General features: G+C 44.2%; 1 protein-coding gene across 3 annotated transcripts in view; it reads left to right on the top strand.

The window, feature by feature from the left end:
- EGFLAM (EGF like, fibronectin type III and laminin G domains) overlaps positions 1-26,894 on the top strand; it is a 171,863-nt gene that overhangs the window by 89,176 nt on the left and 55,793 nt on the right. For all 3 annotated transcript variants that reach the window (XM_084781823.1, XM_084781821.1, XM_084781822.1), the window contains exon 6: positions 8,545-8,711. In XM_084781823.1, the coding sequence (XP_084637949.1) occupies positions 8,545-8,711 (167 nt within the window). The remainder of the gene's footprint in view (positions 1-8,544; positions 8,712-26,894) is intronic.

Below are 26,894 nucleotides of genomic sequence, written 5' to 3' on the forward strand. Positions count from 1 at the left end.
CAGGGCAAGTCCCAATGATCTGTGTGCCTGCAGTCTAGAAAGAAGGAGAGAAAAGTGAAAGAAACGACACCCATTGGTGATAATCTGTGACAGAAATGATGAGTTCAAGGCAGTGGGAGATTTCATGTGACACTGACGCCTGACCTGATGTCCAAGAAGAATAAATTGGGGAGAGAGAGAGAGATTTAAACTGTCAGAGAATCCAATGTCCTTCAGCAAATGTTAAATGTTAAATTGGGGAACCATCATGGCTTTGAAAGAGGCCACAGATATCTGGCGGTACCAACCATGCATTTGGTCCACTCTGCCTCAGGCTAGCGGCGCAGCCTCCACTCTTGAGGCCACTCTGCCCGTGTTACCACGTCGCCTGCAGGGTGCCTTTCTGCTCCAATGCTGTCTGCCTTAGTGTGGTGTAACTACCTTGAGCCCAGTTTCCTAGCTAATGTCTGTAAGGTGCTTAAGTTTCATAGTCTCAGCTTCCAGGACACTGGTTTTCTAACTGCAAAAGATGATGGACTTGAAGGTATTTGAGGAGGTCCTGACCTGCCATTGTTCAAAAGAAGGAGACGATAGAATCAAAAAGAAAATATGAGAGGATGTCACAAAAGGCATAAACAGGGGTTGTGAAACTTATTTCAGTTGTGTGTGTGTACATGTACATGTGTGTGCACATATAAATGATGTTCATAGGGTCATAGTGCCCAGTGCATGTCTTTCTGTGAATCATAGAAAAAGCATTGTTCTGAGTCAATGTGGATTGAGGTCAGAGGCCAGAGGTTCCCTACCCTGTCCTAGGAGTCACTTTTACTAATCCTTCCATGAGTGAAGGCTACCTTCCTCTGCTTATGTCCAGGCATTGCGGCAGGGGCCATCCTGCCTTGGGAGGCCAAGGCATACACCGCTATTCCTGATCATTCCTAGCTGCCACCACAAGATTTCCTTTCTATTAAACTGCCATTGTCTCTCTAAGAAGCCACTGGATATTCTAGTCTTATATGGAAAGCCTGGAAGTGTTTATACCATCATTGTAGGATACAGTGTTGTTACTTTCCTAAAGATGCTCTTCTACATCTTGTGCATACAAGCCAAGCAGTGCCCATCCTTAGAACTTTGCCTCTAGTAGGCATGGACCAGATGAGTCAGTGGTTCTCAACCTCTGGGCCATGACTCCTTATGTGTGTGGGGGGGGGGGGGGAGGCAAAAGACCCTTTCACAGGGGTCAAATATCAGATATCCTGCATATCAGATGTTTTTATTGCAATTTGGAACAGTAGTAAAATTACAGTTATGAAGAAGCAATGAAAATGGCTTTAGGGTTGGAGGTGACCACAACAGGAGGAACTCCAAAGGGTTGCAGCATTGGGAAGGTGGAGAACCAGTAGGTGGAGAATGAGCTGCACGGAAAACCACACTCTGCTCAGAGCAGTGGGCCTCTTAACAGATGACCCTCGCCGTTCATACTGACTATGTGACTATTTTGAAAGTCCAGATTAGAGCCGGGTGTGGTGGCGCACGCCTCTAATCCCAGCACTAGGGAGGCAGAGGCAGGCGGAGTGCTGTGAGTTCAAGGCCAGCCTGGTCTATAAAGTGAGTAGAGTACAGCTAAGGGCGCACAGAGAAATCCTTTGTCTTGAAAAACAAAACAGAAACAACTAACATGAGATTTTTGTAAACATCCTGTTGAATTTCACTTGGGTTGGCTTTGCTCTTACATTTCCATGCATTGAAATCATTTTTAATTTTTCCTCTGTCATCTTTGTTGAGGTTACTAGTGCTGTGATGAAACGCCATGACCAAAGCACCTTGGAGGGATTTCTTTCACTTACAGTTCCATGTAACAGCCCTTCATCAAAGGAAGTCAGGTTGGGAACTCAAGCAGGCAGGAACCTGGAGGCAAGAGCTGGTACAGAGGCCATAGATGAATGCTGCTTACTGGCTTGCTCCCCATGGCTTGCTCAACGTGCTTTCTCATAGAACCCGAGACTGTGCCCTCGGGTGGCACAACCCACAAATGGCTGGGCCTTCTCTCTCATCAACCACTGATTGAGAAATGCCCTCCAGCCTGATCTTAGGGAGGCATTTTTTCAGGCAAGGACCCTCCTAAGTTGAGTCCCTGATGACTCTAGCCTATGTCAAGTTGACATAAAACTAGCCAGTACAGAGAATGCACATCCTAGACAAATATCTTATTCCCTAAATTTTTTTTATTTTTAAAATATGACTCTTTTTCTTTTGAGTTCAAACTACTAAAATCTTTATTTTATTTTATTTTTTTGACTTGGCCATGTAAAGCTATGCCCTCTTTATCCCTCTGAGAATCCCTCCCACCACTATCGACTTTTTCTTCTTCTTAACCACTTATATTGTTCTTAGAAACCCCACCCCCCTTACACACACACACACACACACACACAAACACTCTTTCTCCTTTGCCCACTTACCCATTTGAACTTCTGTGAGACACATAGGTATTCCAGGCTAATAATTCAGAAACTCATTAAAACAACAATCATTAAATATTTTCAATATATTTATTGAGAGGCAGAACATCAAAAAAATTGAATTATCTTTTCTTTCTCCTTTTCTTTCAAGACCTTCAGTAAAGTTTTTCAAGGTGCTTGCAGTCCAATTCTATGTTGTGTTATTATTATTCCATCCTGCAGAGGCCCTTGAAGAGTGTGTGTGTGTGTGTGTGTGTGTGTGTGTGTGTGTGTGTGTGTGTGTTCATATGCACATGCACATGTGTGGATATATTGGGCATACATCAGTTTTTATGTACATACTCATATTAGTTAATTTTCTCATTGCTATGACAGAACTCTAGACAGAAACTCCCCAAGAAAGGAAACTTATTGTGCCTCCCAATCTGAGGACATAGTCCTTTGTGGGATGGAAGACATGGTGATGACAGCCACTCTAGCTGTGGTGGCAGGAGCTTGGAACAGATGGTCACGTGGCTTCCACCGCCAGCAAGCAGAGGGAGATGAATGTGTGTGCTTCACTCCACTTCCTTTTTTTTTTTTTTAATTAAGCTGGGATCCCTAGGGACCCTAGTTAAGCCTAGGGAATGGTGCCGCCCCCGTTCACAGTGCCTCTTCTCAGTAAACCTCACTAGAAACACGTTCACAGACAACACCTCCGAGCTCATTCTCGTTCATAATAGAAATTAGCCGCTGTATTCCCCTATTCACCTACCTAGAAGTCCTCACGGAACAGCACTGAGGTTGTGGGTGAGAGAATAATTTTTAAAATCAGTTAAAAATATAACTCATTTAAAAATGATGTTAATACCTCAAACACTCCTTTTAAAGATAAATTCTGTAAATGTGCATTGGTTCGCCACCTTGTTGATATAAAGCTGTGGTAGTTCTTTTGCATGTGGGTCCCCTGACTGGGTTGCCACCCTGAAATTCTTATGTACCTTGTAGGTCTTATCTGTGCTAATAGTTTCTTTAAGAGAACCAAAAATGTAAAGTCATTTGCAATTCTGAGGGAGAATTTTACAATAGAATTTTACAATAATTTCCCACTTTTTCCTTTTTCTGGGTTCAAGGATAATTATTTAGGTTTCAGCTTTATCAAGCCCTTAAAACACAGTACAGCTACCATTCATTTGACACTTACATTTCACTGCTTTCTGTAATATTAATAATTATAATGAACACAGAAGTCACAAAATGAAGTCAGATACAGTGGCACATGCCTGTAATTCTGCATGCTGGAGGCTGAGGCGGGAAGATCAACATCCGAGAGGAGCCCGGGTTACAGGGTGAGGCCTTTCCTCAAACAAACAAGTACTAATAAGTTTTGGGATGAAAATTGACTTTTGGACCGGGCAGTGGTGGCACACGCCTTTAATCCCAGCACTCGAGAGGCAGAGGCAGGAGGATCGCTGTGAGTTCGAGGCCAGCCTGGTCTACAAAGCAAGTCCAGGATTCCAGGATAGTCAAGGTGACACAGAGAAACCCCTTCTTGAAAAACTAGAAAGAAAAAAAAAGAAAGAAAGAAAGACAAAAACTGACTTTTGATAAGTCAGATGCTTGGTTAGTAGGAACAAATACAGCTCAAGGGTGAAGTAGAAGTTGAGACAGAACTTTGAGAGTGTGTGAAGAAAGACGCCATAGGCTTCTTTCCCCACTCATAGTGTTTCCCTGCATTGTGCCCATCTTTTGTATAGATCAAATGCATGTTCTTTTTTTGTTTTGTTTTGTTTTTCTAGACAGGGTTTCTCTGTGTAGCCTTGACTGTCCTGGACTCGCTTTGTAGACCAGGCTGGCCTCGAACTTACAACGATCCACCTGCCTCTGCCTCTGCCTCCCGAGTGCTGGGATTAAAGGCGTGTGCCACCACCACCCGGCCAAATGCACACTCTTGTCAGGGGCTTATTCATTCTCTTTGACTGTCCCACCTTCCCACAGGTACTTAGTGCTTAACCCACATAGTTGGTGTAGCTTTGATCTCTCCTCCACCCAAGGATTCTCCATTTTTTCTGCATCCAAACACCTTCAGAGTTTGATTTAAGTTCTTCCAGGTCCTTGTGGAGTTTCCACAAGAGTTCAGTTTATATTGAACTATTTTAATCCAGTTCTTGGGGCTGTGGAGACAGCACAGCTATTGAAGGATTTTGCTGTTCAGTTTCTCAGCACCCATGCCAGGCAGCTCACAATCACCTGGAACTCCGACTCCAGGAGATCGTCTGCCCTCTCCTAGCCTCCCAAACACTTACACATGGGTCACACACACACACACACACACACACACACACACACACACCACGCACACTCACACGTACACACACATACTGTGCATAAAATCAAAATAAAATTTCAAGTACAGTTCTTAAAATATGCTATTTTGCACTGACTTCCTCTTGGTTCTTCCAAATTCTGTTCCTACACTGGCCCAGAGATGTACTATTCCTCCAATTACACTATTAGCTCCCTGAGGTGGGAGCCCCAGATACGGCTTCTGTAATGCACCCTACTGAGGTAGCCACCAGAAGAATTTCATAGTATCAAGAAAATGATTGTTCACTAAGATGGGCAAGGTGATTAAAGTGATATAAGAAAAGGAAAGGGGAAAAATATGGCTCTGTATCTTTAGGTATATTTTTTCTTTAGGTATTTATTTTCTTTCTATGTTTACAAGGGCAGATCCGGCTCATAAGCTTTGGGGATCATTATTATCTTTGAGAATGTGATTGAAGCTAGCGGGCCTTTTCCCAGAACAGTAAAACTAGAGCTCAAATACTAAAAGAAACTTGCTTATAATTTCTGGGGACCTTCAAACGCTCAGGCTGGGTTCTAACATCGCTCGTGGTCAGCGAGTCACCGAATGAATATGCCGTGAGCACTTGAATTGACTCCTTGAATTCTGAGTAGCCATTGCTGAGGCTGGATCCCCTCCCCAGACACCCTTGTCCAGTAACTCTGGAAGTCAGCCACGGATCTCCTGCCTTAGCCCCTCCGGAGGTGTGAGATGCCCGGCCTTGCCCCGTGCCACTTCTTGGAAAGTGCTGGCAAGTGTGAGCGCTCTGTGGCTGGCCCTCTGTTCTCAGAGCAGCAGCACATTCTCAGTCAACTTCCCCTGCTTTGGCCTTTTCATTGTTGGGGAAGGTGCCAGGATAGTGTTGCTATGGTGACTTGACTGCCAACACTGTAGTTAGGCTAAAAGTCCCCTCCAGTGGGAGAAGATAAAGCTATTGTTGAGGGTGGTTTAAGACAATACTTCTGCGGGGTTATCTCTCTCAACCTCACCTTCGTCCTTTGTACCTCGAGAGACTCTGGGAACAATGAAATGAGAAACCTGACCCCAAACCAGAGGCAAAGTATTAAAGGGTTTGAACTGTTATTCAGTCTGCAGGAGCTATATATTACGAAATTAAATGTTAATGATTTCCGTCATTTTTGTTGGAAATAATACTTTCCCCCTGCACAAAATGAACACCGAATATGAAGTGCCCGTGCTCCCCCATCCTTGTCCTCCCCACCCCCCCACCCCCACCCCCCGTTTTGCATGAAGATGGCTGCAGATCCTTGCAAGGAGCTCTGGGTAAACAAAAGCACACCCAAAGAGATTAAGATTCCTTCCTCTAGAAACAGCACAAGGGAAGCTTAGCAAATAATAGGAGAGTTTTATCTAAAGACCACATCTCTTCTGCCTTTACTTCTTGGTATCTCCAGTGGCTTTCCTCTGTGAAGTGATTCTGTGCTAATGTGAATTTGCAAATGAGTTCTCTTCGCTCATTCAGCTTTTCTCTTTGATGATAAAGTCATTTTAGAGAAGAATTCCACCTTTAGGACAAGACTAGGAAGAGCTCAGCCCTGCTTCCTCCACTAGGCGTGCCCTGTGGTTTTCTTTGTTTGCAAACCAGGCACTGTCACCTAGTGTGATAAGCCAGGAAAGTCTCTGTTTCTTGGGCTTTTAGTAAATCCTACTAGACAATAAACCAGGCAAGGACATATTTTAAAAAGGGAGCCCATCCAGGCTTCTCCACATACTTCTTTTCCTAATATGTTCTTCACAAAAGACAAACACCAATGTTCTGTTCTTTTCCTGCTACTCTTTAAGCTCCTGTGAGTAGGGGGCAGCTAACCCCGGAGAGGGCAGGGAACCAGCTGAAGGGGCAGTAGTTACCTCTGCCCATCATCACCACAGTTTTTAACCCAGTATCAAGTTACCTTTTTGTCTTTTGCTTTTGTTTTGGTGTGCATGCGTGCGTGAGTGTGTGTGTGTGTTGTTTTGTTTTAATTTAATCCCATCCCGTCAACCCAACTTGGCCTCAGCAGTTCTCAGTTGTGACCTTGGTCAGGTTTCTTGCCCTTTCGTAGCTTTAGTTTCTCTATTATATTAAAAGCAGAAACAAAAGACTGCTCTGGTTAATGTCAGTGCGTCCTGCAGAGGGCGGTTGTCAGAGGTTAGTGAGTGAAGGCGTCAGAACTACACTTGGTACTTTGAAACATTTGGTAAGTGCAAGCAATTTAACAGCCATTAACACAAGCCCTCCAGTTTGGCCCCAGCTAGGCACTGCCACTCCCAACTTTCACTTTGCCTTTCTTACTACCCACAAAGCTCTTCTTCCCCTCTAGCTAGAACATCCAGGTAGAGCTCTACTGTGCAAAAGAGACGTAGCACAACCCTGGATGAGTTTATGTATGCACTGTATGTATGCATTATGAAAGTAAAAAGAGAAAATAAAATTTAAAAACCTAAAGATGTATTTATTTTATTATTTTATGTGTATGGTTATTTTTGCCTGCATGCACGAGTATGCACCATGTGTGTATCCAGCAGCCCCTGGGACTGGAATTACAGTCCAGTAATGACATGGATGCTGGGAATCGAATGCAGGCCTTCTGAAAAAATAGGTGCTCTTAACCACTGACCCAACTCTACAGCCCACGTAAATAAGCTTTAATAAAATATTTTAACTTGGTATATCCAAAATATCATCATCTCAACATACATCTAATATACATAAAGATAAAATCAATTTTATATGTACAGAAGAGATAGCTTTCTTCTTATTTTTTTCCTTTAAAAGCTTGTGTGCATTTTTTTACTTATAGTACATATTAATTCATGCTGGGTATGTTTCAAGGGCTAACTAGCCACATGGCTTAGCAGTACACTATGGGAATGCACAGTAAGCAAGCAGCTATGAGCTATTAACTTCAGAAGTAAATGTGTCCCCTCAGTAGTGGCTGGAACATATTTATAATATGACACTAGAGTGGATGCTAAGAACATGTACTTCATGTACCCTTCATGGCATGACCTTGTCTAGGTCCCTGCATTATTCACATTTTACAGATGGTAAAACTGAGACTTAAGGACATAAAATAAAATACATAAAACAAACAAACAAAAGGATCAGCTAGTAAGTAACAGAGCTCAGATCTGAACTTGGCTCCCTCCAAATCCAGAGATTATACTGGCTTGGTGCATGCTGCTTCCTTGGTTAAAAGTCTAAGCGGAGACCGACCTTCTCTGCAAGGCCCTCAGAAGCACATGTGAAAATTCAGCACATCGACGCAGGCATAGCTTATTAAGACTACGAGTGTCTGCGAACACAGTCATTGTGGGTGTTCCCATGGCAACTCATGCCGTCAGTCACCCTATAAAACTCGTACTTGTTTACTCGGGAACAGATTGGAAAGAGATGAACTCTGTTCCCCTGACCTCTAGGGATGGGGCCGCCAAGGAGGAGGCTTGTTGAGGGAACATCTGGGAAATAGAATTCTTGCAGATGAGCTTTCCAGTGGGATCCTTTGCATCGTGGTCAAGGCCGAGCAAGCAGAAATAGGCGGGCTGTAAGCAGTGCTTAAAACGGGCCCTAAAGATGATCTACTTGCTTTTATTGGCAGTACCTACAGTTGATGACGTCATGTTTTGAAAGCCGAACCACTTGCAGATAGGAAATGTTAACTCACTTTTATGAGCGTTGCTCTTGGGGTGAAAATGGTGTTAGCTCCCGTGGCCAGCCGGCCTCTTTTCCCTATGGTATTTCTGAACTGTTGCTTTTCTTATTTTTATTCATTAAAGACCAGATTTTGACAAGAGCTGGACCATAATCCAAGAGCGGCTGCAGATGGAATCCATGGTTATCAAAGGCCTTGATCCAGACACCAACTACCAGTTTGCTGTGAGAGCCATGAATGCCCATGGCTTCAGCCCACGCAGTTGGCCCAGCAACACCATCCGGACGCTGGGTGAGTGCTGTACCTACCCTGAAGAGCAGGGGCAGCCGTGCTGCTGTGGTTGGCTCTCTTGCTTGCCTGGGGTTTCTTAGTGCCCAACTGATGAACAGACTGGGACCTGACGTTTCCCAGGCTTCCTCCTGCCGTTTTCCCAGACCTTTGAAGGTTCCTCTTAGCACAGGGACACGAGGCTATTTCTGTTCTAAGCAGTCAGGAAGGTTTATTTTTGCATCGTCCTTGGGGAGTTTGCGGTTGGTTTTTGTTCACAATCTCGGGGCAGATCACACAGCAAGAGATGCGCAGTCTCTCTCAGCCTCTCATCATCAGTTCATCTCGGAATCCTGGGGGGAAACGCTAAGAACCCTTGGACTCCTCAGGTTTACTACCTGTCTGCCAAATCAAGCAGTCTCAGCTGAGTGTGGTGGGCACCTGTAATCTCATTCCTTGCGTGGCGGAAGTAGGAGGGTGGGCATTAATTCAAAGCCCGCCTAGGCTACTTACTAAAAGCCTGTCTTAAAAACAAACAAACAAACAAACACAAAACAAAACAAGAGTCGGTCAAGTAACATCTGCCCCTCTGAGTGGTGGTCAACACAACTCAGGACAGGTTTGGCATGCTAACACGCAACCTGGGGGGGAGGGGTGTCTAGTTGACTGTGCAAGTTCTCAGGGTGCCTCCGGGGACCTGGAGGGAGCATAGGACCAAAGTTGAGCAATTAAACTGAGGATTTTCTTCAAAGTCAGATCATGCTTTTGGGTCTGAGGTTCAGCAAGCTGTCACGGGATGTCAAAAGCTGTATTTCCATTAGAAGGGTTCCGACAAGCGTGCCAAGCTTGCCCAGCCCAGCTTCAAAGTCTCCGTACTTTGGAAGTACGGTCCCATTTACATAAACCTAGAACCATGGGTAGTCATGACTCAGGATGCAAGCACATTTCTGTTTGAAAGCTTTATGTCTTTGCAGCTCAGCCCACAAATTCCTCCAGAAGAGCCTTGCAGCTGCTACAGCCCCTGTTTAGCCAAGAGAGGGGCTCCAACAGGGACGCCTATCCCGAGCGGCTGGTTTTCCTTTGGCTTGCACAGAGCCCTGTTTTTGTTGTTAGGATCTGAATAAATACCCCCCTCCCCTGCCCCCATAGCTGGCTTCCAAGGCTAATACCATTTCCTGGGGATCTGTGCTCTTCTGAAGAGTGCCCATCCTATGCCCTGCAGTATTGGGTTCCCCTTCTTCAAGTTGAATTGTTGCAGTGGCAGTGGGGCCTCCCCTCTAAAACTACTACCGACCCCTCTATGCCCCATGCAACAAGTACAATGGAATAGTAATTGTTCAGAATGGAGAAGCTGCCCGCACAGACTCTTGGAATGAAGAAGACCCTTCTTCCCACACAGCAGGCTAGCAATTCTACTTCAAGGGCAGACCGCCTTCCATTCTTGCTAAATGTGTTCTCTTCTGTCATCTTAAATTGCCCAAAATATAGATAACGGTAGCTAAGGGCTCACTGTACTTCCAAACACGGAGGTTGTCTTTGGCCCTTCGTATATGCGTTGTGTTCGTTGCTCTTACCAAGCCTGTAATGTGCAGCGTTTCTGTTCCCCACCTTCCATCTGTTCCCAGTGTCCTCTACTTCATAGAGTGAAGAAAGAAGAAAGATGATGCGTAACAGCTCAGGCTGACCTTGACCTTGGATGGGTGTGGGAGAGTGCACTAGCTCAAGGAACAGATGGGTGGCTGCGTAGAGCATCCCTTGCTAATTCTCTTTCTTTAAATGATGTTGTTCTTTAAATGAGGTTGTTATTATTTTTCTCTAATTTTTTTGATGCTATTTTTAATGGAAAAGGCAGGGAAAGAGATGCAAAAAGCACTTTCTAAATATGAGATGTTTTATTGCATTTTTGACTCCTGGGGAAGTAAAACTTTATCGTTTCATTGTACAATTGTGTACAAAGGATAACAACACCAAACAAAACAAAACAAAACAAACAACAACAAAGCAAATCCTCCCTCCAAAAAACCCCACCAAACCTCAGAGAAGACTTTATAAGAACTTATTGTTGTTTGCAGTGTTTTGTTCTGTTTTTGAGACCTGATCTCAAAGAGCTCAGGCTAGCCTCCAACTCTTTATGTAGCTAAGGATGACCTTGACCTTCCAATCCCCTTCCTGGGTGCTGGAAGTGCGGGCGTGTGCCACTGTTCCCAATGTATGCCATAGTGGGTTTTAAACCGAGGGCTTCAGTCATGTAAAACAAGGCTTTCGAAGCTGAGGTGTGTTCGCAGCCCATTGTGTTAACAAATATTCTTAAATAAATAGGAATCTGATGCGTCTACATACGTATGGTTACTCAAAGTAGGATAACTGACAGAGACTTTATTATATGAGCCATTTCACGGAAACATAACAATGCACTGTAAGTGATGCTTCACTTGAAGTTTTCCTCTTGGCTACACTACTGCCCTAGAAAACCCTTTATTAGCACATTCTTCGTTTTATTTTGGTATTGGTAGTAAACTATATTTGCTTCCCAAACACACTTTTTTTTTCCTGCACAAAAATTACACACATGCCAACCAGCATTATCTGAGCATAGATGAATTTGAGTTATTAGGATTGACACAGGGAAGACTGCTGAGAGCTATGCCTCCTGCTCACCACTTTACCAGTGAAATCTGCCCACTCCTCCCGGGAGCTCAGGGCAGGACGGATAGTATCCACTTCCTATAGATGGAGAAAAATAGCATCTCTGAAAGATTACAAATTTTCCCAAGGCTGATAATTACGAAGATAGGATTTGAAGATGGGTTTGCTGGCTGCGTAGCTATTTCCTTGAGTACGAGTGAGATCTGAGTGGAATCATTGTGCTAACACACAGTAGGTGGCACAGCAGAGGTTAAGCACAATGGTTCAGTGAAGGAAGGGCTAGTCTCTGTGGAATCTAAGGACTAGGGAGGTGCTGGCAGCACGGGACCCAGCTGCCAACATTTGCGTTTCCTCCTTTTCTTTTCTTTCTTTACAAAACAGAAATATTCCTTTATTATATAAGTCTTCTTCTTTGTACCCTATGTACTCATATCAGCATCCCACGCTCCATTCCAAGGCCCTGACAACCACTCCTCGGTTTCACCGTTGGTCTCATTTCTTCCGTTTTATCATTTTGGGAATGTTGTGTATAGAGAGTTGTGCAGTATAGAACCGGGACGTCTTGGCTGCTCGTGGATCTGACAGATCGTGCTGGGAGTCTGGGGCCCAGGCTGTGTTCAGCCAAAATGAAGACAGAGTGGTGTGGGCAGCTTTGACAGATGTGCGCCTCCTGTGCTCCAATCTCATTCAAACACAAAGCAGAATGGGAAGAAAAAAACAAAACAAAACAACAAAGTCTCTAAGTATCTGGTCCTCTCTTGAGAAACAGGGCTCTTTTGGTCACTCTAAAGGATCCACTGCCCTGCATTTACCTCAGGCCTCTCACAAGGAGGCACCTCCCAATTCAGTTCCTATGGTATTTCCATGAGAAAGTGGAAAATTAGATAAATAAAACTTTCAAAAGACTAAAGTTCCCTTCTCTCTCTCTTCTTATCCCCATCCTGTGGTATTCGTTTGATCCCACGAGAAGAACACCATCAGTGTTATGATTCGCCTTTGGTCTTGTAAATGACTAGCTAATAAGCCAGGCTGGGACTTTTGTAGGACATGCACCCACCCCGTCTGTGGTCACTTGCCTACTGAGCTTCGTGCTTGGCTCAGTCAGTCAGGAAGCACAGGGGCAGGAAATAAAGGGCGTGGAGAATGGCCACGGTGGAAGTAAAGCATATGCATTTTTTCATAGACAAAGATTTAAGTAAAACTAATACATGTAGAATCAATCCTGAAATGCTGTAACTTCCCCCGAGGAATGGACTGCGACCTTAGCACCCCAAATCATTTAGTTTCTAATGTTTCATCCTTGTAATATAGTTAGAAAAAGAATCAATAAATTCTTTAATGAAGTAGCGCTGGGGTCCTCAGGGCAGTCCCGAGTACACGGATTCTTTTTCACTCCTGCCAATAGTCATTTTGCTCTTTCTGCCTCAGGCCTTTGGCACCTGCTGTTTCCTCTGCATAGAGCTCTGTCCCCTCAGATGGTTCTGTGGCTCTGTCAGCCCCCTCTACTTCTGCTTTTAGGTCGTAGCTCACTTCCTTGGGCCTCCGCTGTTCTTACATGCCCTTACTTTGTTTTCTCTCTAGCAATGTCACTGTCAGGGACTATCGTGTGCATTTCGTTATGTGCATCATCTACCATGGCAATGAGCTCCATTTTGGAGCTGGAGCTATTCGGTGAATGCTGACTGCCCACCCCCTTCCGCTTTGCTAGCACTCCTTAAGTGCTAATGAGTTTGCTGCGCGTGGGTGTGACTTAACCAGCCAACGGGCTGTTTTGGAGGCTGAGTGACTGCATGGGTGATGTCAAAGCAGAGGCAGGTAAGGGTGATCTACAAGATGGCACAGATCCAAAGTGGGCTACCCAGTGACAAAATTCTTGGGCAAAGACATTGAAGCCTCCAGAACTACAATGTTACAGAAAGAAGAAGAAAGAAGTAAATAGGATTAAAAAGAAGAAAGAGGAAAGCCCGGCAGTGATGGCGCACAACTTTAATCTCAGCACTCAGGGGGCAGAGGCAGGTGTATCTCTGTGAGTTTGAGGCTAGCCTGATCTACAAAGTGAGACCAGGACAGCCAAGGCTTACATAGAGAAACCCTGTCTAAAAGAGAGAGAGAGAGAGAGAGAGAGAGAGAGAGAGAGAGAGAGAGAGAGAGAGAGAGAGAGAGAGAGAGGGGAAGGGAGGGTAGACTGAAGAAATAGAGAAAGGAGCCCCAGAAATTTAAAGTTAAGGCACTAGGGACCTAGGGACAAAAGAGGGGACTTGCTGATGGGGCATTAGAAGGAATATTTGTATCTTATTTCAAACCAAGCCCTCATCTCCCCATTGTGTTTTTTCTTAACCATCAGAATAACCTCTAATGTTTTCTTTATCACCTTTGCCTCTGGTCCTGAGAAGTTTCACTGTGGTCTTAGATCTTCAGAGACTTTGTAGAAATGTTATGTTTGGGTTTTTGCCATCTCCCCAAATCCAAGTTTTTCTACAGTTTTAGACTTTCCTCCTCCAAAGATCCAAGACAGATTCACATGGCTCCAATTAGTCAGATTTCTACACTAAATGCTGTGCCCCAACCTTCCCAGTGCCTGGTGATGTTTGTTTCTATCTATTGCTCTGAGATTGGGGCACTTGCTTTTACCTTTCCAACTATCTTTGCTGAGACCAGCTTCAGCATGCCAGGTTCCCCAGGTACCTGCTGTGTGCAGATATATATATCTGCAGAATAGATTTTTGCCTCTCACCAGTTTCAAGTAAGGTCTTCTGTTCGGTAGTGGCTCCAATTGCCTGTAGCAAGAGTGCAGACAGGACGCACATGGAGACAGGTGGGAACCATTCTGAAGCTATGACGTCACTTCCAGCATCCCCCATTGCCTGATGCACACGAGAAACCCTTGCCAATCTTGAGCAACCTCTAACTGCCCTGCAAGTCCTGTTCCTTCACAGAACAAAATCTGCTAGCCAACTCTTGGCTTGAGGGATCAGTAGATGCTCAAGGTCACATACTTTCTCTTTTCCTCAGTTTCCCCATCTCTATGATCAGCACAGTAATAATATCTGGTGAAGGTAGTAGTTTCTAATTCCCAGGCTTGTTTTGAAGAAAGGCCTATGGAATGGAAATTATGCCATCTGCTTACTCTCTGAGTGATGAGAAATGTAGATGGTCAATGGTTGTTTCCTCCACGCGTACTTACTAAAGGGCGGCCAGTGCCGAGGACAGCCATCACTGAGTCTATTCGCTTTTCCTTTATGACTCCATATCCTGAGCTCTAGCTATGGCACAGGAAAACAACATCAGTGTCCCAGAACTGGAAAAAAAAAAGAAAGAAAGAATAGAAAATCCCTTAACCAAGAAGTGGAGGAATGGAAGAAGTCATATGAGTTAGGGACATTGGCATTTATTGGGGAGAGTTTTTGTGGTAGGGAGGTGAGGGCTTTCCTTTATCCTTTAAAGTTTCCATAATTGAATCTATGAGCTAAATTAAGAATAGAAATGGTAACAGGAGAAAAAGGTCTAAAGACTTACTACCACAATAGAGCTGCTACCAAAAAGAAGTGAGCCCCACGCTCCCAGTGACACCAGTGAGCTTGTATACATACTTTGTGTGCTAGGTGAGCCCCATCGCACACCCCCAGTGATACTAGTAAGCTTGTATACCCACTCTGTGTGCTAGGTGAGCCCCACCCCACACCCCCAATGACACTAGTAAGCTTGTATAGCCACTTTGTGTGCTAGGTGAGCCCCACCCCACACCCCCAGTGACAGTGAGCTTGTATACCCACTCTGTGTGCTAGGTGAGCCCCACCCCACACCCCCAATGACACTAGTAAGCTTGTATACACACTTTGTGTGCTAGGTGAGCCCCGTCCCACATCCCCAGTGACACCAGTAAGTTTGTATACCCACTTTGTGTGCTAGGTGAGCCCCACCACACACCCCCAACGACACTAGTAAGCTTGTATACCCACTTTGTGTGCTAGGTGAGCCCCACCCCACATCCCCAGTGACATCAGTGAGCTTGTATACCCACTCTGTGTGCTAGGTGAGCCCCATCCCACACCCCCAGTGACACTAGTAAGCTTGTATACACACTTTGTGTGCTAGGTGAGCCCCATTCCACACCCCCAGTGACATCAGTGAGCTTGTATACCCACTCTGTGTGCTAGGTGAGCCCCACCCCACACCCCCAGTGACATCAGTGAGCTTGTATACCCACTTTGTGTGCTAGGTGAGCCCCATTCCACACCCCCAGTGACATCAGTGAGCTTGTATACCCACTCTGTGTGCTAGGTGAGCCCTACCCGACACCCCCAGTGACACCAGTAAGCTTGTATACCCACTTTGTGTGCTAGGTGAGCCCCACCCCACACCCCCAGTGGCATCAGTGAGCTTGTATACCCACTCTGTGTGCTAGGTGAGATTAATCTCACATGGCTGTGGGAGTCCCTGGAGAAGATGTGCACAGTGAGGTCCTTCTGGGAAAAGCATTCAGAGGACATGGCCTTTCTCCCTTGATTTTCCTCAAGAGTTTCCAGGTGAAAGTGTCAGTCATAGGCACATCTAGGTTGTTATTCACTGAAGTCTCTCAGTGGACTGGCTAGCTCAGAAAGACTTCCTTTAAGTTAAAATAACTTAACGAGTATTTTACACGGAGTATGATACAATAAAGTCCCATGGCCTCCATACCATACAGCAGCTTTAGGATGCCGGTCATGTTGGTGCAAATGCTAAAGAGGTTGAAGCCAGAGGATCGTGAGTTCAAGGCTAGGCTGGGGACATAGCTTAGCTGCAAGAGTGCTTGGGTAGCATTCACAAAGTCCTGCGTATGATCCCCAGAACCACGTAAATAGGGTGATGGCACATTCTTGTAATCCCTGAACTCAGGAGGTGGAGGCAGGAGAATTAGTCATGGACAGTCACCCTTCCCACACAGGACTTCTAGGTCAAACTAGGCAAGAGATCCTGTCCGGAAACCAAACCCCAAACAAACAACAAAAGCCTCAAGGAGGATTAAAACCTAACAGAGCATGGAATTATACTGTTGTGACTCTAGTTTTTGTTGGTTGTTTTTAAAAAAATCTTCCCAGAGTCAACAACGCACTCACACAAGGATCTGTAAATTTTTCTATGAAGGTCTAGTTAGTAAATATTTTAGGCTTTAGACTCAGCTATTATTGAAGAAGGCAATATATATATGATAAATAATATGCATGAGTGTACTCAGATAAAAGTTAATTTATGGACACTGAAATCTGAATTTCTTATAATGTTTGTGCGTCATCAAAAATTTATTCTTTAAAGAAAATTTCCATTGCTTCTAAAAATGCCAAACCCATTGTCAGTCCATAAACAAGACAGGTGAGCTGCCCTTGTCCTGTGGACTTGTTTGTTGAGCTGTGTACCGTACCTCTGGAATTTATCCCCCAAAATTTACGAAATCTGGGGAGTCCTTTTTTTTTTTTTTAATAAGTAGCAATTTCGCCAAGCTTGGACAGAACCAATTAGCACATAAAAATGTAGTTGTTCTCCTGGCGGACCTGTGCGATTTAATTTTTAGAGAATATTCTTAAAGAAGAGACCCAAGAGCTTTAAGCCAGCAGCAGGGGAAAGGGGATGGGCTGCTCAGTTTGAAAGAGAAAGGAACGTAGGGAGGGGAGAGTTGCTGCTCTGGGCTTTTCTCCAGGGTGGAGGGGAGGCCTGTAAATTAGAGCTCCATGGATTTGTAAATCTTAGGAATGGAAGATGGAAGCGGAGACCAGAGGAGAAACAAATCATTGGCTTCACCCTAGCACAGACCAACCTGCATTTTAAGTGTGTATCTGAGCATAAACACAACTGCAAATGTGATTTTACATTCAGGGTGCCCCCTGCAGTAATCGCTCTATTGATTTGCTAATGCCTGGATTCATGTAAATCTGAATTACACCCATTTGCACAACTTTATTGGCTTTGAAGGGAATGATTCACTTGCTGTTTAAATACCTGATACCTATGAATTGCTCTTTGGAGACCTTTGTGCATGCTGTCATACATTTATTTATAATCAGCGCACCAATATTTTATCCTCTAGCTAACAGAGAAGACAAACTGAAGCAAATGATAAGGAAATATAATTTCCCAAAGCCAAGGCAAACCCCATGCTCTGGCTTTCACCACAACACACTTTTCTATGGGCGTCATCATGATCTGAGCGATGTGGGGTGTCTTTGTGTTTCAGGGAGGCATTCCTCTGGCCTCAGGTGGACTCAGAGCTTTGGAGTAAGGGTCCCAGGTGTTTGTGGTCACACCGACTTCCACGGAGTCAGTGGCCTCCGGGTTCTTGCCTTGCAAATTAAAATGAAATTTGTAAACCACAAAGAATGAGCTATAGAAATAACTTTATTATACATTCATAGGTGAGAGCTTAAGAAAAAAAAAGGAGGGAGGTGCTCCCATATAGTAGGGGGGTTCATGGATGCTATTGGTATCCCTATAGGGCTGCTAGTCCAAGGGCTTTTTGAGGGGCTTCCGGCAGAAACTGGTAGTAGAACAAGGAGGAGTCTGCCTGTCTTACTTAATGTCCTCCTGCTGTGAGGAGACACTATGGCCACAGCAACTCTTATAAAAGGAAAGCGTTTAATTGCATCCAGTTTACACTTCAGAGGCCTCTGGGCTTAGCTTGAGCTTAAGGCCACACCTCCTAGTACCACTCCCTAGTGACCAAGCATTCAAATATATGAGTCTATTTGGGCAGTTCCCACACAAACCTGGGTGCCTCCTCTAGGTGACGTCCTCACATTTCAATTTCAGGCCAAGGTCTCACTTAGGAGAAGAGCTGGCAAGAACCAGGAAGCAGGAAGCAGGAAACAGGAAGCAGGGCTCTTTTTCTGGTACTTCCGAATCCGTCAAGGTCATTCTCAGAGCTGCCCATCTGGGGTCACTGGTCTCCTGGAGAAATCTCTACCTCATAGTGACACCCATCACTTCTTAGCACCCGAATTCCAGTTCTTGAGTTCTTTGATGGGCAACCAGGGTCACAACTGTGGTTCTATCAACACATATGGGAGTCTGGCGGGAACCTGCCAGGGCTTCCAGGTTCTTGGGTGTGTTGGAGAAGGGCACATGGAGAGTGGTAGAAGCAGACACAATTTATGAAGGAAGAGTGCCTATCTAAAAGAGAAAGTGGGGGCTGGAGAGATGGCTCAGCAGTTAAGAGCACTGACTACTCTTCCAGAGGTCCTGAGTTCAATTCCCAGCAACCACATGGAGGCTCACAGCCATCTATAATGTGATCTGATGCATACTGTGTACATAATAAATAAATCTTTAAAAAAATAAAAATAATTTTAAAATAATTTTAAAAAAGAGAAAATGGGCCAGAACTGGGAGAAAAAAAGCTCAGTGAAACCCATAGCCTCTATAATTGGGACTTTTATGGGATGTTTGTATGTAGTGAGCTTTTTAAAAATGCATTCTTTATCTACTACACAGCAGCCATGGCAGGGAGGGGCTCCTGGTCTTACCACTAGGTAGCTTCTTTGACATACTGACTTTGGTTACATGATCTCCAGCTACAGATAGTCAAGTGAGCAATCTGAAGTAAGTTTAAAGAAGAGCTTGTTTGCCAAAGCTTGCACAGCAACAAGAAGGCCAAGCGAGGGCACTTGCTGGCATCTGGACAAATAGGAGGAGCCATGTGCAAGAGCCATGGCTTCCAGATACAACACATGAGACTGTCTCAAATGACCCACAGATAGGAATTATGGGAAATAAATGCCCTGACTCCTTTTCCTTCCTTCTTCTTCTGCTGGTGCTTCCTGATAGCAGAATACATCAGAAAGCCAGGCAGGCTAGCTTTCCAGAGTGCAGGAAAGAGTGGAGCTGGACAGTGTATGGGTCTGGAGCCAGAGAAAGGAACCCACCGCCATAAGGAATAGTGCAATCAAATAGAGCAACAAAATGGTGCCTGCTGTGTGAGTTATACATTGTGTGTGTGTGTGTGTGTGTGTGTGTGTTTCATTCATTTACATTTAGGGCACAGATGCGTGTTCTATTCATATATTTAGCATGTTGCCCTGAACATAGGCAGTGATAAACTCCCTAGTCAAGCCTCTGTAGACTGAGGCTTTCTACTCACAGAGCTGGAGAGACACTGCCTCTGCTTTGGACAGACGGAAACAGATCTCTAAGCATAGTAGCCATCTCACTGGCAGATCTGCATGGAAACCAATTGGTGATTGATTTCCACAGCAGATCCGTTAGTAGTGGGATTCTCTTCTTCTTAAGAACTTGTCCCCAGGGTGTTCAGGGGAGAGTACCCAACACGACAAGGGTTGGATGGAGTGGACACCTAAGTAGGCTGGGTAGTCGACAAGGACTAACTATGGTCTGGAGGCCACAGGAACTACTGAACTTGGCTGCTTCTCAGGGCAACATGAGCATTCTGGGAGAGCTGGAGGCACGAGACAAACAGAATGTAAAATCTTTACTTAGATTTTAGCAAAGTCATTTGAATGAGGCAAAGAAAATGAACACATTAAATCCCCAAACAGAAATATCTTTCATGTTTCTAAATAGAAATGAGTCTTATGCTCTATAATGCTCAATAGAAAAAAAAAAAGCAGCAACATGAAAGATTTTTTTAAAACCGAGCTGTAAATCTTCTCTAAACTTGGTGTGTAAAGATAACGTTTTATTATAGGCTATCTGATAGAAGATATATTTGCCCAACAATTATTGGGGCTCCCAATTTAGCAAAAACAAATTCTAAAAAACATGAAAGTCAGACACCTACTGACACAATAATAATGAAGGGCTTTAGTGTCCTACTTTGATCTTTAGAAGGTCTTTCAAACTAAAAATCAATAAAGAACCGATGTCATAGATAACTGTATTTAGCAGATATCCACAGAATATACTATCCAATAAATGGAAAGAACACATTCCTCTCAGCAGCCCACAGAATCTCCTTTAAAATCAATTACAAAGCAAGATTTAATGAATACAAAGCAACAGAAAGAATTTTTGTGTTTTACCTGATCCTAACACTTGAAACCAACAGCAAGAAAAGCTACAAAAATGACAAAGACACTGGGAGCTGGAACAATGCATTTTTCAAGGAATAGTGAGTGAGTCACTGAAGAATCAAAGAGAAAACATCTTAATCTATAGAGTCAAATGAAAGTGAAAGCATAATTCATCAAACTTTTAGGATTATAGCTAAGTTATTCTAAGAGGAAAGTGGGTGGATGTAAGTGCTTATATTACAAAGAAGTAGAACAGTCTCAATCCAAATAACCTAATAATTCATACCAAGTTTCTGTGAAAGTGAGAAGCCAGATGCAGAACAAAGCAAGAAATAATAAATATTTGAGCATAATTTCATGAAATAGAAGTTGCAAGAACAAGATACTTAACCTCTCAAAGCTTTCATTCTTTGAAAGCTAAATAAAATTTGGCAAAACTCTCACCAAGCAAAGAAAGCGAGGGAACATGCGAATTGATAAAATTAGGGACAAAAGGGGAAATATTACAGCAGACACCAATGAAATGCTGAGGTTCATTAGGAAATAGTTGAAAATATTATATTTCAAAAGTCCTATCAAAAATGTGTCAAGAAGATGTAAGCAACCTAGGTCCATAACAACCAACAGCATTGAAGCAATAATTAAAAGTCTCCACAAATCAAGAGGCCCAGAACCAGGAGATTCCCTGCTTCACTTGCCAAACTTTTAAAGAAATGCTAAAGACCTGACACTAATACTTTTCAAACTGCTTCACAAAGTAAAAAGGGAAGGAATACTGCCAAACTCATTCTATGGTACTGAACTTGAGGGTGCATCTACTGATGTCATAGTGGCACAACTATTACAGACGCAACCAACTGCTTTATGTTTGGATTCAAGGCCCAGTCAAGCGGAAAGAACCTATATCTGCAACTATAAACATTCTTAGACCCCAGGGAAAAACTTATTACTGTTGTTTAGTTAAATCAACATAGCATCAAACTGTCTTCTAAATGTCCATGTTTATATCCACTTACAAATGATATTCTCAATTTTAATCTGAGAAACCTCTCTTCTTGGTAAATGGTATTGAGTACAAAGACACACAACTATTCAAGGCGCTGAGAACAGGTGACTACTGAATGTTCAGCCCTAAACAAGAAATTTCGATCATCTCCTGTAAAGCTCAGAAAACATTATGGGGCGGGGATGACTGTGAGGACTGGCAGAGAGGGAGAAGGACTGTAAAATGCTATCTTTTGGGTGTGACACAGCCATTGTAATCACAAGTGCACAGTAGACGAGGTTACTTATTCTGGTCCTGCACACAATAGACCATGTCAGCAGTCATGGATGGGGAAGGGATTCATGGGGTCACCATACTCCCCCATGCTGAGCTCCTGGTAGATGATGAGAGGGGAAGTCATTGTCTTCAGTTGCACACTAACTGGTGAATCTACCAAACCCCAAATCTATGACCACAAGAAGATAGCTTAAATTTTAATCTATTTACACAAGGTTATATGTGTGAGGGGGCATGTGTGGAAAACTAGAAAGGGGACCGTGAAGAGATAGAAGAGATCTTAAGGGGAAGAGGAGGAGAAGCGAGTGTATGTGTGATGATTAATACTGTTTACTTGACTAGATCCAGAATGGCCGCAGAGGCAAGCCTTTGGGCATGTCTGCGAAAGAGTTTCTAGATTGGCCTAATTGAGATGGGAAGACACACCCTAAATATGAATGGTACTGCTCCATGGGTTGGGGTCCTGGACTGGATCAAAAAGAGAGAACAGGGGCAGGAGAGATGGCTGGGCGGTTAGCAGCACTGGCAGCTTTGATCGAGGACCTAGGTGTGAATCCTAGCAACCACAGCTGTCTGTTACTCCAGTTCCAGGAAATCCAATGTTCTCTTCTGGTCCCTCCCAGCACCAGGCATGCATGCAGTGCATTTACACACATGCAGGCAAAGCACTTGTATGTGTAAAATGTCAATCAGTCAATAACAGGTCGATTGATCAATAATTTGAGAGAGAGAGAGAGAGTGCAAGTTGGGCACCAGTGTCCTATTGCGCCCTCCTTTCTGTTTGTGGATGTAGTATGACATCTGCATCAAGTTCCAGCCAACATCACTTCCCTACCGTGACGTTCCCTCGAAATATGAGGGAAAAAAATCTTTAAGTTGTCTTCACTAGGTATTCTGTCACACAGTGCAACGTGTGGCATGAAAACAGAGGAGAGAGGACTAGCAAGAAGGGATGGAAGTGGAGAAAGGGGCCAGTGAGAACTGAGCTATGAAAATGCGTGACGAGGCCCACTGCTCTGGGCGAACTTAAGGAAAACGAAAGGGGGCTGTCCATAGGATATTTTCTTTGTCTCAGACTTGAATAGAAAATTGATGCTGTGTCAAAGAAGAGAAGCAATGTTCTGGGGCCCAGGTCCCTTCTCCCAGGAAAGACCCACTGGCATATCTCATACATAAATTAATTGATAACAAGTTCTGGCCTTTGTCTCACGGCTTTCTGTGAGTTATAAGAGGACCACGGGACGGGCCTGATGGAGGAGGAAATTAGATCACTACCCCTCGGCCCAGCTTGCCAAGCTGTAAGCAAATCCATTTTCCTTTACTAATTTATGTTTCCCAATTCTTCGGGAAGCTGAGACAGCAGGTTACTGGTCCCAAGGGACTGGTCAAGGCCACTTCTCATTGCTGCTGCTGCTGCTTGTAAGCGTGGATTAGTGAGAGCCACCACATTTTAAAAAATCTGACTGTATCTTCATTTTGACCAAGTAAACTGCTTCTTCCATCAAGGTTTTGTTCACTGGATCATTCAAAGGATTGCAGAGGCCAGCAGGGAACTGTGAGAGCCCCACTACTTAGCATAGAACCACAAACAGCTCCTGGTGGTGTCCTCCAGCAGGTGGCAGCAGTTTACAAGTCATCCAGCAGGTGGCGATAGCTCACAGACTCCCAGAGCAGGAAGAGCCAGGAGCCTTGGCGTAGCTCCTATAGGAAGTTCCCTTAGATTGCCCTGGAGGTGGCTTGCTTCTTTGCATAACTAGTCCCAGCCACTGTAGAAGGGGGCAACAAATGTATATTTCAGTTTTTAATCCAAAAGAAAAGCTCATACGTTTATAATCAAGTCGGCCTTGATACATAGAACTCAGAGTTGTTTGTTTTTTAAGGTAAAATATAGTCTATGTTTAGAAAGTGTTGAAACAATGAAAGTCATGGATCAGAACAGCTGAAAACAAGACTACCATCACCCCTTTCCTCATGCATCACCACCAGTTAGAATCACCCTAAAATCACTTTATTCAAAAAAGCATAGCATCTGGTTTATGAGCTGCCTTAGTCAGGGTTTCTATTGCTGGAAAGAAACGCCATGACCAAAACCCAAGTTGGGTAGGAAAGGGTTTATTTGGCTCACACTTGTAGATCATACATAGTCCATCATTGGAGGAAGTCAGGACAGGAGCTCAAGCGGGGCTAGAACCTGAAGGCAGGAGCCGATGCGGAAGCCAGGGAGGGGTGCTGCTTCACACGGCTCAGCCTGCTTTCTTATAGCACCCAGGACCACCAGTCCAGGGCTGATGGCACCACCCACCACGAGCTGGGCCCTCCTGCACTGGTCACTAATTGAGAAAATGCCTTCCCGCTGAATTTGTATTTAACAGTTTAACCCTCGACTGAAGCTCCTTTCTCTGGGATGACTCTAGCCTGTGTCAAGTTGACACACAAAGCCAGCCAGTTCATGAGCCTGTGATGATTAGTTTTCCTGTTTGACTCCATCCACACAATTCTAAATCTATGTATTTAATGACTGCTTAATGCAAGGCAATTTCTGGATGCTAGGGTATTAGCAGTAAGTAATATGGTCACTGGCCCTACAGTTGTGGAGCTCACACATAAGATTATATAGCTATATTCCATAAGTAACACATCAGCAGTGATAAGTGCTAGGAGGGAAAGATTGGGATAAAGTACCAAGATGCCACCAGGTTATATGGCTGACTCTAAACCTACAAGTCACTAAAGATACTTCTAATGTGTCCTGACATCCCCTGTTGCAAAAACCAACTCGTGTGCATGATTGGGACCCCACATGCAAGTGTAGCCCTGAATTTCCTACCCATTGCCCACTGGTTGTTTTTTTGGAGTGGTGGGATTGTCATGTCTACAGTCCTCAGTGCAGATTTTCTTACGTCTGTTTTCTGAGCTGCTTCTTTAATTGCCAGATGTTATTTCCTTTAACCAGAAGTTCTGAGATTCCATGCCCACCTCAGCATGTGTAGGAATACTTCCTGACTCGGCCATACACTGTGCCCTTCTGCAAACTTCAGCCGGTCCAGCAGGATTCCTATCATAAAATGGAAGACACTGTATAGCCTGGTACTGGACCCTAAGAGTTAGTATGAATCCAAGGAAGGTTAATAAACACCAGCTTCTAGTCTTCACAGACACACACACACACACACACACACACACACACACACACACACACACACACCTCTATTTTAAAGATTTTATCTTTATTTTTAATGATGTGTATATGTATGTATGGTGTGTGTGTGTGTGTGTGTGTGTGTGTGTGTGTGTGTGTGTGTTCAGTATCTTACCCTTACTGTACCCAGAACTTTATATTCTTAGGTCATTTGGCTCAGTTTTTTAAAATATTCCTTATGGCCCATTGAACTATTTTCAGTCTACCGAAATCTATAGCTTAAATAATATTGGATCAAGTACACCAGGAAATTCTATATTAACATCTAAAGCCTTAAAGGAAAGGAGCATTAGCTGTGTCCAGGACTGCTATTTATTCTTACTTTTGACAAATGACTTTTGGAGGAAGCTGATGAAGCCTTGAGCCAAGAGTTCATGGTCAAGTCCGGTGATTAGATGCATCTAAAACACCTTGAATGCCTGTTTACACTGTGTGCTGTGTCAGCAAACATAACCTGGAGCATAGCAGGGTGCGGTGGTTGTGGTGAGGACACTGGAAAGCGCATTTGTCAAATATTTTACAGTGAAGTGATGTTGAGTGTGGCTGATGAAAGTGGCGTGGGATTTCCTCAAGAGGGTAGGTTGAGAAACAAAGGATTCTGCTGAACAGGTCTTTTTGATTCATTGTTCAAAGAAGGTCTAGAGAGTATGCTTGGACATTGTTCAGAGGCAAAAGGGGGTAGGAACCCCAAGGGGGAGGACAGAAACTAGCCCCACACCTGCTAATGTGAAACCACACCCCTAACTAAAGTGAAGACCACGCCTTCACTCTCATGTTTAAAACAGTCCATGTTCCCTCCCCAGCTGACTCTGTCATGCGCTGTTCCTGGTTTCCTGGCAGGAATATCAGCAGGTGGTAGACCAGTTATACCAACTGACCTGAGGGTCTTTATGTGGCCTTGGCTTTGGTTTTGGTTTTGGTTTTGGTTTTGGTTTTGGTTTTGGTTTTGGTTTTTACATCCTTTTCCCGCCCCCTCCCCGCCTCCCCAGCTCACTCAGCCTGTTAGTATTTTCTCAGGGTGAAAGTTTAAAAACACCTTTGAAGTTCTTCCATCAGAAAGCAACTTGTGGCTTCTGTTTGTTATTCAGACAGTGAGCTCTCGGTCTCAGCAGGTCATGATTTTCTCTCTGATGGAGGTGGTTTTGTGATGGTTCATGCTCAGAAACCGTCCGTTGCACCCCAAGTTCGTCTCTGGTTCAGTCTTACTTTAATCAATATGCCAATACTTATTTGAACATGAGAGCAGATTGTTCTCGTTTCTTTTCTTTTTCTTTCTTTCTTTCTTTTTTTTTTTTTAAAGGTTTCTTGGACACAGATTAATCTCATGACCCAGAGAGAGGCTGGCTTGCTCTTGTCACAGACTGTCTAGAGTTTTCAATTACTGTTGAGTATGATTATGGATCAGAGAGAGGCTTTAACCCAGCCGTATTCCCTGCGGGGAAAACTGACTCTGCCTGCATGAACAAAAAAGTGCAAGTCAGTGAAGCCTGCAGATGGGACCAGCTCAGCTTAGTGGCCACTGACCTGCTCCAACAAGAGGAGGCTTTATTCAAGGAATTTGAGTGCACATCTGGCCCTTAGAGCCCACAGATTCTGTAGCTGCAAATTCAACCAACAGTAGATGGGAAATATTGGGACGGGGGCTGCAACTTTATTAAAGGCGTACAGATTTTGTTTTCTTGCCACTTGCCTCAGATGTGTGACTTTTCCTCATGAGATCATGAAAAGTAAACAACGTTTGCTCACCTGAGGTGGGGCATCTAGGACACACACACTCCCCCCAAAAAAGAATGAACCAGGGAGTCGCATTGAGGGTTTTTATAGGAATGTGCATGAAGGGTAATTTACAAGAGTGACCACTCCCAAAAGCTTTGTCCCTGCACTTCCTTCCACACCTTGTGGGATGCTCCCCTGAGGAGTCTGGCCTCCTCCACAGGTCTTACTGCTTATCCAACCTGGGCGGGGCGGGGGGGGGGGGGAGCGTTATGAGCGTTGTAACTTTCCGAGCTTCCTGGGGGACTTTAACTTCTACTTCCTGACTGAATCTAATTTGTTACCCTCTGGTCTCTTTCTTCCAGGGGAGA

Source organism: Acomys minous (genome assembly GCF_964271855.1).
Source record: "Acomys minous genome assembly, chromosome: 5".
NCBI classification, from domain to species: Eukaryota; Metazoa; Chordata; class Mammalia; order Rodentia; family Muridae; genus Acomys; species Acomys minous.